The sequence below is a fragment of the Xyrauchen texanus genome, chromosome 37, assembly GCF_025860055.1.
Source record: "Xyrauchen texanus isolate HMW12.3.18 chromosome 37, RBS_HiC_50CHRs, whole genome shotgun sequence".
In the NCBI taxonomy this organism is placed as follows: domain Eukaryota; kingdom Metazoa; phylum Chordata; class Actinopteri; order Cypriniformes; family Catostomidae; genus Xyrauchen; species Xyrauchen texanus.
This window is the reverse complement of record NC_068312.1, coordinates 6,251,367-6,264,301: the sequence shown is the minus strand read 5'-3', so window position 1 is coordinate 6,264,301 and position 12,935 is coordinate 6,251,367. Positions and strand designations below refer to the sequence as shown.

General features: G+C 43.0%; 1 protein-coding gene across 3 annotated transcripts in view; it reads left to right on the top strand.

Moving 5' to 3' along the window:
* The window catches only part of plch2a (phospholipase C, eta 2a), a 240,627-nt gene extending 227,972 nt beyond the window's left edge, over positions 1–12,655 (top strand). For 2 of the 3 annotated variants that reach the window (XM_052108447.1, XM_052108448.1), the window contains exons 22-23: positions 8,133–8,162; positions 9,574–9,682. In XM_052108447.1, the coding sequence (XP_051964407.1) occupies positions 8,133–8,143 (11 nt within the window). In that variant the 3' untranslated portion in view covers positions 8,144–8,162; positions 9,574–9,682. Of the gene's footprint in view, positions 1–8,132; positions 8,163–9,573 lie in introns of all 3 variants that reach the window. The other variant, XM_052108449.1, reaches the window with a different exon arrangement.
* Positions 12,656–12,935: the final 280 nt, after the last annotated feature.

The window sequence follows — 12,935 nt, the reverse complement described above, 5'->3', positions numbered from 1 at the left end:
AGTTTATCCAGTCTTGATCTTCCTGCCATGTTCCCAACACGGGGAATGGAGAACCGAAAACGAGCTGCTGGGACACTGCAGCGTGAGATGAATGCTCTGTTTGCCCAGAAAATGGAGGAGATCCGCAGTAAATCCCCCTTGTTTTTCGATGGTAAGGTGTTCGTAGTTAGATGGATCCCCAATTAAAAACTTCCCTGTGCCTCAGTGGGATAGATATCCATAGGTAGTGATTGGAACCCTACAAATACCTTTTGTCCTTATAAGACCTTGCAGATGCTGTGGATCATCTTGTTAAAGGCTGATCTTCACTAGAACTCTGCAATGTAAGTGGGGACATCCTGTCAAAGTAATAAAATAATCTTAAATAGTAAGTGTCTCAGTAGGTTAGATCTCTGTATGTTGTGATGGAACCCAAAAAATACCTTTGTCCTCCAAAAACTTTGCGAATAGTGTGGGGATCATCTCATTGAAGGCAGATCTTCACTAGGACTCTGCAATGTCAATAGGGACATCCAGTCAAAGTAACAAGAGAATCCAAAACAAAGCATTTTTTCACAATCTGGCCAAATGTTTCTGATTGTGATTAACTGTGCTGGTGGAATGTTTAGTACGTGGTAACTCACAATTGTCAGTTTGCCAACGCCAAGTTAACTCAGTTGTTTCTAGGTAGCTGTCTAATTTCGCTAATATTTGGGTGAAGTTTTTAAAAGTTAATAAAAATGTGTGTATGTTTAGCGTATCTTCATGATTTTATGATGGTTCAACTAGTAGCACATTATTTTTACACACAACTTTTTCATAAAGGAACTTGATAATGCTGGCTAGCTCATTAAAACTCGTTTAATACATCAATATATTACTCATATAGTATTTCGTTAATACATGTCCTTTTTTAGCTAGTCTGGTAACTTTTACAATATTTTTGTTCGTGTCAGGTGATACACCACCCCTCAGCATATGATGGTAAACCTCTGGCCTTTTTCTCTTTGCTTTACTTTTTGCTACATGGGACATGTCTTTCATGTGCTTTAGATGAGTGAAAACCAGGGGGAAAAACGTCTCGGGTTATGACTATAACCCTTGTTCCCTGAGAAGGGAACGAGACACTGCGTCGTTGAAAATGACTCTTTGGGGAACGCTCCTTAGCGTGCGCCTCTGAATTATGAATGAAACTATTCCAATCTTGATTGGTGTTGCGTCATGACATAACATGTGACGGCATAACCGGATGCATAAAAGTGACGCCGGTACACACACACATTAGCCTAGCGATGAAGCAAGCCGCTCTCAGGCATTGAGGGGCGTGGCAGGACGACGCAGTGTCTCATTCCTTCTCAGGGAACAAGGGTTATAGTCATAACCCGAGACGTTCCCTCCGAGGGAACTTCGCACTGCGTCGTTGAAAACGACTCTTTGGGGAACGAATGCCCACTAGGCCACGCACCGAAAAAGGCCTGCCCTAGAGTGAAACTGAACTCAGGCACTCAACTAGGACGAGAGCACACGTGCGCCAGGTGTACTAGGGAGGTGCAGACTATAAAACCTGATGAAAGTGTGTGGGGTAGCCCAACCGGCTGCCTCACAGATCTCCTGGAGGGGCACTCCCGATAAGAGACCCCTAGAGGACGCCATGCCTCTAGTTGAATGAGCCCTTATGGCCAAAGGTGAAGGCAAATTGCGCACCTTGTAGGCCGAGATAATAGCCTGAGCAATCCAATTACTAATGGTTTGTTTCGAGGCAGGGAGCCCCTTCTTAGGTGACCCAAAACACACTAACAGTTGGTCCGACCTCCTTCAAGAAGAGGACCTCTCGAGGTAAATGCCCAAAGCTCTGACAGGGCAGAGCAAATGGAGCCTCTCTTCTTCTGCCGACACATGAGGTGGAGGATGAAAAGCCTGCAGGACCGTGAGACCATGCCGTGTTAGAAGGCACCTTAGGCACATAGCCAGGTCTCGGGTGCAGAATGGCTTTAACTCCGCCAGGGGCAAACTCCAAGCAAGCTGGTGTTACTGCCAGGGCTTGAAGATCTCCCACCCTCTTTAGAGAGGTAATAGCTAAGAGAAAAGCCATCTTGAACGCCAGGTCCTTGGGCTAAGCCAACTGAAGGGGTCCGAAGTGGGCCAGGGATAACCCTTCGAGAACCACCGCCAGGTCCCAGGCAGGAACCCTGGACCTGGTTGTCGGTCTCATCCTCCATGTACCACGGAGAAAACGAATGACCAGCTGGTGCCTCCCCAGAGGCCCATCACTCAGTGGTGCATGGAAAGCCAAAATGGCAGCCACGTACACCTTAAGTGTGGAAGGGAGAGACCACAGAGAAACGATTTTGAAGAAACTCCAGAACTGAAGCCACCGGGCAGTTAACTGGATCTAATTCATGTTCTCTACACCAAGTGGAGAACACATTCCACTTGAGGCCATATAATCTCCTAGTAGGCGGAGCCCTAGAGCTAAGTATGGTTTCAACCAACCCCGCTGATAGACCAGCATTTAGGTACTGAACCCCCTCAGGGGCCAGACCCACAGTTTCCACAGCTCTGGACGAGGGTGGAAAACTGTGCCCCCTGCCTGAGACAACAGATCCCTCCTCAGAAGAATCTGCCGTGGCGGAGCTATCAGGAGTGAAATTATGTCTGAGAACCATACTCAGGCCGGCCACATCGGGGCAACCAAAAGTAGACTGATGCCCTCTTGGCGGACCCTTTCCAGGACTCCCGGGAGCAGAGCGATCGGGGGAAATGCGTACAGGCGAGGCCTCGGCCAGGCCTGTACCATGGCATCCAACCCCAGTTGGGCTGGATGTGAGAGGGAGAACCAAAGTGGACAGTGGGACGTCCCTCGAGATGCGGATAGATCCACTTCCGATGGTCCAAATTTGTCCCCTATCAACTTCACCACCTCTGGATGAAGTCTCCATTCCCCGGCCTCAGCCCCTGCCTCGACAGGATGTCTGCTCCCTGATTCTGAACCCCGGAACATACATTGCCCTGATAGACAGTATTTTCCCTTGGGACCAAAGAATTATCTGATGCGCCAGTCTGCACAGAGGGCTAATCTGAGTCCCCCTTGTTGGTTCAGATAAGCTACCACTGATGTATTGTCCGAACGTACTAGGACATGGTAACCTTAGATGTCTGGAAGGAAGCTCCTCAGAGCCCTGAACACAGCCAACATCTCTAGACAGTTTATGTGCCAAGAATGATGATGGTCCTGCCACAGACCCCTGGCAAAGCGGCCGTCCATGACCGCACCCCAGCCAGTGAGGGAGGCGTCTGTCGAAACGGTTTTCCGCGACATGACGCTCCCAACACTGGCCCTAGGGACAGGAACCAAGGTTTCTTCCATATTAGCAGAGAACGAAGGCACCTGCGTTACTCTGATTATACTGAAATGGATTCCCCTTGGGGAAAACCCCTTGGCTTTCAGCCACCACTGGAGGGGCCTCATGTGTAGAAGGCCCAAAGGTATAATGTTGGATGCCGCTGCCATGAGGCCCAGCAGTCTTTGAAACTGCTTTACAGTGATGGCCTGGCCTAGCTTTAACCTGGACACCATCGCCAGAACGGACTCGACACGTGCAGGAGACATGCGTGCCTGCATCGTAACCGAGTCCCACACAACACCCAGAAACGTTGTGCACTGGGATGGTTGTAACACACACTTTTGGTGTTGAGTCTCAACCCCAAACTTCGAATATGGCCAAGGACTACATCTCGATGCCGAACCGCCATTTCTCGAGACTGGGCCAGAATGAGCCAGTCATCGATATAATTCAGTATGCGGATGCCCTGAAGTCTCAGAGGAGCAGGAGCTGCATCCATACATTTGGTGAATGTGCGGGAGAGAGTGCTAGGCCGAACGGAAGAACCCGATATTGGTAAGCTTCGCCCCCGAAAGCGAACCTCAGGAACCTCCTGTGACTTGGAAGGATGGGTACATGAAAATAGGTGTCTTTTAGATCTATCGTGACAAACCAGTCCTCGGATCTGATCTGACTCACGATGACAGGAATGGTAAGCATTTTGAACCTGAACCTCCTCAAAGGCCGGTTCAAAACTCTGAGATCTAAAATCGGCCTCAACCCCCATCCTTTTTGGAACTATAAAGTACCGGCTGTAAAGACCGGACTCCCTGTCTGAATGAGGAACACGTTCTATGGCCTCCTTCAGCAGCAGAGATTGCACTTCTTGTTCCATCACCTGAGCCTGCTCGGAACCACTGTAGTCTGCACCACCCCAGAGAATTTGGGGGCGGTGCCCGAACTGCAGTCTGTACCCTGATTTTATTATATGCAGGACCCATGCAGATATGTTGGGAAGATGATTCCATGCCTCTACAAAATCTACTAAGGGAACCAGCCTCTCGAGGCTGGTCTCGGTGTTTTTCGAGCACTGTTCTCGACTTCCTGAAGCGAGATACCGGCAGGATTTAGTCGATACAGTTCTTGTGACCACAATTGATGTGTGTTTTTATTTTTGACGCGAACGGCAGGGTGTGCGTTCAGCTGGACATTGATGTGGCCCGAGCGTCAGAGACGGCGGAACCGACACCGATTTCCTGAGGACTCCGCTGCAGAGCAACCTCGGTTGCTCTGCAGCGGGGACAGCCCTCCGAGGTTCTACCACCTCGGTAGGACCTCTTTCCGAAGCTTCTACTAAGGGAACCAGCCTCTCGAGGCTGGTCTCGGGTGTTTTTCAAGCACTGTTCTCGACTTCCTGAAGTGAAAGACCGGCAGGATTTAGTCGATACGGTTTCTGTGACCACCATTGATGCTTGTTTTTTATTTTTTGACACGAACGGCACGGTGTGCGTTCGCTGGAAACTGATGTGGCCCGAAGCGTCAGAGATGGCGGGAACCGACACCGATTTCCTGAGGACTCCGCTGCGAGAGCAACCGCGGTTGCTCTGCAGCGGGGACAGCCCTCCGAGGTTCTACCACCTCGGTAGGACCTCTTTCCCGAAGCTTCAACTAAGGGAACCAAAAAGCGTCAGAGACGGCCGAAGCGTCAGAGATTGTGTGCCGCCATGTAAGCCCTACTTATTAAAGCAGATGTATCTCTGCAGGGCTTACTAGGCAGCGCCGGGGTTTTAGCCCATATCCCGTGCCCCCAAAACATCGTCTGTAATCAAACACTGGGGCTGGAGATGCGGTTTACCCCACGATCTCGTTTTAGATATCTTTGTGGAGATCGGGGAAAAACGGCAAACCCCGGCGCTGAGGTTTGTGATCTGTGCCGCAGGAAACGCACGCCTAATTTGCTTTCAACTTGCGTTCCCTGCTCATTTTGTGGCCAGCTGATATTCAGTCTGGCCACGGCACGCGTCACAACCTCAATCAGCTCCTCATAAGCTTGGCCAAAAACTGGCGTGCTTGGCTCACGGTCGATCCGCGATCGATGCTGAGCATATCCACTTCCTCGGAAGCAGTGAGCTCAAGCATCGGGACCTGATCATGGGCAGAAGAAGCCGCGACGCTGGCTTCTGCACCACTCACAGTAGGCTCGGATCCTCAAACGAAGAATGAGAAAGTGCCGCAGCAGTCTCATTCTCATCTGCAAAATCCGCTGCGAACCCCGCGATCTCAATCGCCGCGCTGCCTCAACAGACGCTGGACCAAAACCGTGGGGAACGCGAGCCTGACCGTGCTCATCAAAGCACGCCAACCGGAGCGCAGCACTCTCATGGGTAGTGCTTCACAACTTTCACAGGCAGATCCCTCGAGAGCTGCCTGTGCGTGCTAGCGCTCCCAAACAGTTCACACATAAAGCGTGCGTGTCCCTACCCGTAATGAAACGAGGGCAGGGGTGCACGCACTTCTTGAACTGTTCGGTGGCCATAATATTTTTAAATCAGACAAACAACACCAAATAAGACAAACAATTTCAACATAGAGCGCTTGCTGAAGAGCGAAAGCTAATGTGTGTGTGTACCGGCGTCACTTTTATGCATCCGGTTATGCCGTCACATGTTACGTCATGACGCAACACCAATCAAGATTGGAATAGATTCATTCATAATTCAGAGGCACACGCTAAGGAGCGTTCCCCAAAGAGTCGTTTTCAACGACGCAGTGCGAGTTCCCTCGGAAGGGAACACTCCTAAAACCTGAAATAAGTGATCATCCTCCATAGTGCACTCGCTCCAGTGTTTACCTCACACACCATCACCAACTGATTTATTTGTTACAAACATTCTGACCCTGTTTTCGTAACACCACAGTGAAAAAGAAACTAACTAAGTAACTTTACCAACTGTCCCAGACCAGACCAGAACAGCATGGTTTTTCAATGAGAATTGTTTGGTCAGGTGGTGGAAAGCTTCTATTAAGAGTCTCAGCAGGGTAGATCTCCATAGGTTATGATGGAACCCAACAAAAACATTTGCCTTCCAAAGACCTTGCAGATGGTGTGGATCATCTTAGTCAAATGATTACCTTTACTACAACTCTGCAATGTCAGTGGGTATTTCCTAGAAAAGTAATAAATGATCCCAAATATTAAGAGACCTGTTGGCTATTGACCAGTTTCACTTTGCATTTGCCCAACGTTTGTGTCCATAAATTAATATCTTGAAACCAGAGTTGGATGCAAATGTAGCTGCTTGGTGACTGTGGGGAAAACTGACACATCCGTCCATATTTCTCTGGGATTTTGAAGCAATTGATTTGTAAATTAATTTAGTAAATTACAACTTGTAAATGAAGCAAGGTTTTGCCAATACTTTTAAAAATACTAGGAAACATATCTCATTTGTTTTGCCTAGACAGCAATGAGATTGAAAGGGAGCAAATGGATTCTCCTGCTTCTCAGATTTTCCTCTGAGAAAAAGAACCCAGTAATGTTCACAATGATCTCAACAATGCTCAGACTGTACTCGGATTAGCCAAAATAACCTGTAACCCGTAGTCTGCGATTACAAATCAGAGATCTCAATTTAAACTCAAGCATTTCTCATCAAAGTCCAAATGACCTGAATTAAGACTACATGAGAACCTCTGTGCAATAATGTTGACCTCTGTGCTCCTGGAAATATCAGGGAATTTAACAGGCAAACATATTGCAACATATTGTAGTGCACAAGAGTCACAAGACTCTAATGTAAGTCTTAAAAGGAATAGTTCACCCAAAAATGAAAATTTGCTGATAATTTACACACCCTCAGGCCATCCAAGATGTTCTTCATCTAAACAGAATTTAAGATTTTTAGAATTTAATTTCAGGCCTCCTCCTTTAAAAAATGCAAGTGAATGATGGTCCAAAATGCATATTTAGGGTGCATCAAAATAAAGTTCTTCTGAACCCAAACGATTGATTATTTTTGGAAACAAAACAATACTTATATACTTTTTAACTACAAATGTTCACTTCCGTACATCCCTGTGATGCGCACTCATGAGAAGGATGACGTAAGCTCATTGGTGAGGTCACACGTCACCTGGAGGAGGAGGCAGGAAGCACGTAATTGCGTAAAAGAGAAACTTGCTTAGACCACAGACCAAGCGCCATTCACAAGCCAAAACAGTCAAAAAAAAATTCAAAACAATATAAAATAACAAATAAAAACAATTCCAAATAATAATTAAAAAAATTACTGCAGTAAATAACCATCCTTTATTTCGGAGCAATGCCATGGCATTATCTACTGTGTTTTTTTTTTTCTTTAGCAGAGAATATTGCAGTTGAATATTAGTACTCTTGAAGGTACCATCCACATTGTAGGTGCTCTGCTCCTCATCATGTTACTGCTAATCCTCTTGTTCCTGACAACAATTTAGATATCCTAAAAAATTAAAGGAATGGTAACCCAAATATTTAAATTTGTCATTTACTCACCCTCATGTTGTTTCAAACTCGTATGATTTTCTGCGAATCAAAAAAGGAGATATTTGGCAGGATGTTAGTTTTAGTCACTTTTCCTTGTATGGGGAAAAAATGCAATGAATTTTCATTTTTGGATAAATTATCTCTTTAACATTCTCATTAATTTATTTTGGAACAAAGCAGAATATTCATGTTTTGACTGTACATTTCCTGGTGTAACCTATCCTTCCTGTTTACACTTTTGGTTTCATTCTTCACTTCTCCTAATAAATTGCCTGTTTGTTGCCTTCTTGCATGCTTTCTGTCCTTAGTGCAAAACTGAGTGGCTGGCCAAATACCAGGTAAACCGATTATTTGTTGAGTATTCTGACAACTGTATTGTTTAATATTCTCTGAAATGATGTAACTCTTTTTTCAACATCATGTACAGTGATTTTATCCAATTAAGGGCTTTTAATATGTTGGCTCAACACAAGTACAATCACATAAAAATGCACCGATGACCTATATTATAAGTTTGCGAACAGGGAAAGTAACACTGATGTGTCCTTCTTTGCTTGTTTTTTATGATTTTATCATTTTCTAATAAGATTTGTACACCATATTATACCATAATTTATCATATATATATATATATATATATATATATATATATATATATATATATATATATATATATAAGGTATGTTTCATGTGCTTTATATTTTACAGTTTGATTTATTGCAATCTTTTATTTTTAATGTGGTATTTTGCTCCCTTTTTTGTGTTATATAAATTATTATTATTGTTGTTACTATTATTTTAACATCAAATTTTTCCATCAAATCTTTATCCATTAGGACTTATAATCAATTTCAGCTGCAGTTATGTTTAGATAAGCATGTTATGTGTTTGCAGCATAATCTATAATTGGTTTTGCCAAAATGTGCTTGTTTATTTATTTATTTTTATTTTTATTTATTTATTTGCAGTTAATGTGCTATGTAAAATGTATTTGCATCATTTCATTCATTAGCAAAATCAATGGTCTTGATTTGCATCATAATATAGCTCATACCAAAATATCAAAGCAAGTGGCATTTATTTTAAAGAAATATAGCACAAACACACAGTCATTTGTTAGGGTTCAAATTATAATATAATAGACATACTGTTCAAAATTAAGACAAAGGAACGGTTGTCAAACTTTAGTTAGTTAAAGTTAACGGGATGAACTACACAAGTGATTAGTCTGCTAGGACACCTGTGTGAACTTGAGGCAAACTAACTTCAAACATCCACTAAAATCATATAGGTGCCTGTCTGTTAAAAGTTAAAATGGCTCAGAAGAGTGAAGTTAGATTTGAGAAAAGCTCTAGCATCATTTATTTTGCAGATGCCACTTGTTTATATTTAGTTATCTACTAAAGTGGTCCTAAATCCTGGTCCTGGAGTCACCCAGCAATGCACATTTTGTATGTCGACCATATTAAACACACCTGAATAAACACATCAACTCATGAGTAAATGCTCTCATATTTGCAGTGCTGGGGGACTCAAGGACCATGATTGATGGTCATAGATCTAATGCAATGATATTCATAAATTTTTAAAAGTGACTTAATTATCCCCAAAAAAATCCAGTATTTGGGGTTACTGTATATTTAGTCTTAAATATAGTCTTATTCTTTTTAATTTTCTCAAAGAGCATATCAATTGTCATTACATCCATATTTATTTCTAATTACTTGTCTTCTTGTCATGCTCTTGCAGAACATTCTGAAGTGCAAAGTCCAATTCCCTCTCTGAACAACTCATGTCTGGAATGCATTCCTGAGGAAATTGAGAAGAACAACCCTGTGACCTCCACATACAGTCCTGTGGATCCTTCATTACATTGTCCCAGTCAATCCACTATGTTGTCTTCACCATCCATAGCAATAAGAATTTCTTCCAGTAAGGAACCTCTTAAAAACAATGATGCCATTTTGAAACCATCTCCGCTGACCCAGTGTGTCAGTCCATATAGTAGATGTGGCAAAGATTTGGGGAACAGCCACATCAACTCTTCACTCTCAATGAATTACCTTGAAATTGGATGTGAAACACCCCCTACACCAGACTGGGCAGATACTGAGGTTGTGAGAAACACAACCATTGAACCTGAAATAAATTCAAGAAAGACTTTAGAGATAGACACAATAAAAGAAAGCACCGCCATTCATAGCTCTCAGAAGGTTGAGGTGTTAAAGGCTGTGTTTGACAGAGATATCGGACAAAATTCCTTGCAAACTGGACTGAGAACTCCAGTCAGGAGGACCAAAAGTGAAGGACAAGTGAAGGCAGTAAATACAGTGGACAAACCTTCTGCGGTCCCTAAGGTCTCTATCGACACTATTGACAAACTTGACTCCAGCAGCCATCGGGATAGTGTGTCATCGTCTTCCAGCATTTCCTCCAATGACACTGTGATTGACTTGTCCTTGCCCAACCTTACCAGGAAGAGCATCAACAGCCTTGGTGCAACCCGGGACTATTCGGACAACCAGGTGTCGATGGTCAACAGGAGTGGCCAGCCTCGGTCGACCATTGCACCACACAATGTCCCAAGTGTCAACAAGAGTAAGTCCAACCCCAACCTCTGGGAGGGTGAGATGTGCGAGCCAGAGGACGAGTTACAGCCCAGGCCTCTGGTGACCGAGAAAGACGCCAGCCGGCTCATGCAGAGACGCCACACGTGGAGCAGGTTGTACATGGAGGGCTTAAAGCAGTCACTGACCCTCGCTTCTTCTGGCTCAAACAGGTCAACCACCCCCTTAGCAAAAGTCTTTGACAGCAGCTCCAAATCCAAGAGTCTTGGAGATCTCACTTCAGATGACATTGCCTGTAACTTTGAGAGCAAGTACCGCAGCATTAGTCGCAGTTTCATTGTGAGGTCCAGTCGCCAACAAGGGAAACTTCAAAAGATACCACAAAATGACCTAACGGAGCAGCTCAAGATGCTCACTGATGTGGAGCCCCTCACCAGCAAAGACTTTTCTCAATGCAGGACCGAGGTTGAGGTGGGACAGGACGAGGAGGAGACACCCCCTGTGCGGAGAAGCTCCTCACGGAGCCAAAGCCGGGTGAGATACATTGCTAACCGTGCCAGGCAAGCCCAGGAGAGGCAGCGACTACAAAGCCTTAGAACTACTGTTAGCCCCATTGAAGAGCGTGGCAATCCAGAAGGAGCTTGTAGTGTACCCCACAGTCCATGTTCAAGCTTGGACGTCCTAAGCCAGCTTCCTCCAGGACCACCCCAACAAAGCCATTCATTGTAGCCATTCATTGTAAAATCAAGGAACATTTTGAAATTTCTTATGTGCTCTTACTGTAATACACCTTCCATTTTGGCTTGATAAAATAAGTTGCACACATACTTTTTTTATATCCATTGCTGACCTACTCCTAACCCTGAACAATGAGCAGTCAAAAGGGATGAAACTTTAAACTTTTAGATGCAACGGTTTGCTAGTTTGTACAAATTATTTGTAAATGTGCATGTACTTTTCGAAAATAGCCAAAGTTGCAAGACCAGAGGAATATTTTTTTTTTTAAATAGTGTTAAAATATGTTTGCACCTAATCTAAAATACTATACAAAACTGAAATGTTCTAAAATTTGATTATGCCAGTGGCAATTGTGGTACTGTAATATGGATTGTTATTTTGTTTTTATTTGTTTGTTTTTTCATTTAAAACTGTGTCCTAACCAGGTGTATCACTTTTTGTAATTGTGAGTTTTGTGCTAACCAACCTGTAATCGCGACGAGTGACAGGACATTTTTTTAGCCATTTGTTGTTTATTTCTGAGACATCACACTAGGTAGTCTCTCCCTTTGTGTAATTTAATTGGTCCAAAAACTGCTCTACGTAACTGTATATTAAACTTCAAATGTGTTCTGATTGACTCTTTTCTGATTGTGTCACGTCGCAAAGCATTTTCGCTTTCAATGTGGATAGACAAATTACTTGTCACTAGAAACTTCGTTGTATTGTCATACTTAGTTAGGACATTGTGGAAGGTGAAATTATCAACTGCAGCAATAGATAATATAATGCACATTGAGCTGCAAGCACTACTGATTCAATTCAAAATAATTCCCTGGATTTAGATATTTATAAGTTTGCCGTGAAATACTAATGCATTTTGTCTGTATTGTAAGAGGTATGAGGACAGATTTGTAATCAAGCATGGAATGTACTTGTCAGAATAACTTATTGTCCATTGAAATGACTTTTTTAAAATCGTTTTAGATGTAGTAAAATTAATGACTGCTATTTTTTCTATTGTTTTAGTCTGAAAGTTACAGTTAAATTACAACTGTCAGTTTGAACTTAACAGTTAGCTTCTGATGTTTCAAAGTGTAGCGCAGTAAAATGTTCACTTTATACAGTAGCCAACCTTTTTAATTTTACTGTGTTCCTTGATATTATTATTTCACCAATGGTCTACTGCAGTGGTTCCCAACCCTGTTCCTGGAGGCCCCCAACACTGCACATTTTGTATATCTCTCTTATCTGACACACCCAATTCAGGAGTCTCTACTAATGAGCTAATGAGTTGAATCAGATGTGTTTGATTAGGGAGATATCCAAAATGTGTAGTGTTGGGGGACCTCCAGGAACAGGGTAGGCAACCACTGATCTAGTGTATTCTTATGTTTGAAAGTTTTATGATTTATAAATGTACAGTCGGAGTCTAGATGTAAAGAGTTATGTAGATGTTATTCAATTTTGTTTTAGGAAGTACACTAATATGTTTATTACTTTTTTTTTTAAAGAACCCTACTCAGTTAGAGGAAAATAAATTTTTACCAAGAATGTATTTCTGTCTATATTTTATTTTTCTGTATTATTTGTACTGATGCAAGTTAACAAACACTCCCTGATTCTTAGCTGTTCATTTCAACTTCAAGGGGGTAAAAGAAGTGACAACCAATTGTCTTCTATATATTTACCTTTTTTTAAAAGGTGGAAAACTTTTTAATCCTTTGGTGGAAGATAATTTAAACTTATTTGTGAGTTCCTAACATGACAGAACTATTTAGTCTATTACTAGCAAGTTACTGACTACTTAAGTATTACCTAAAACTG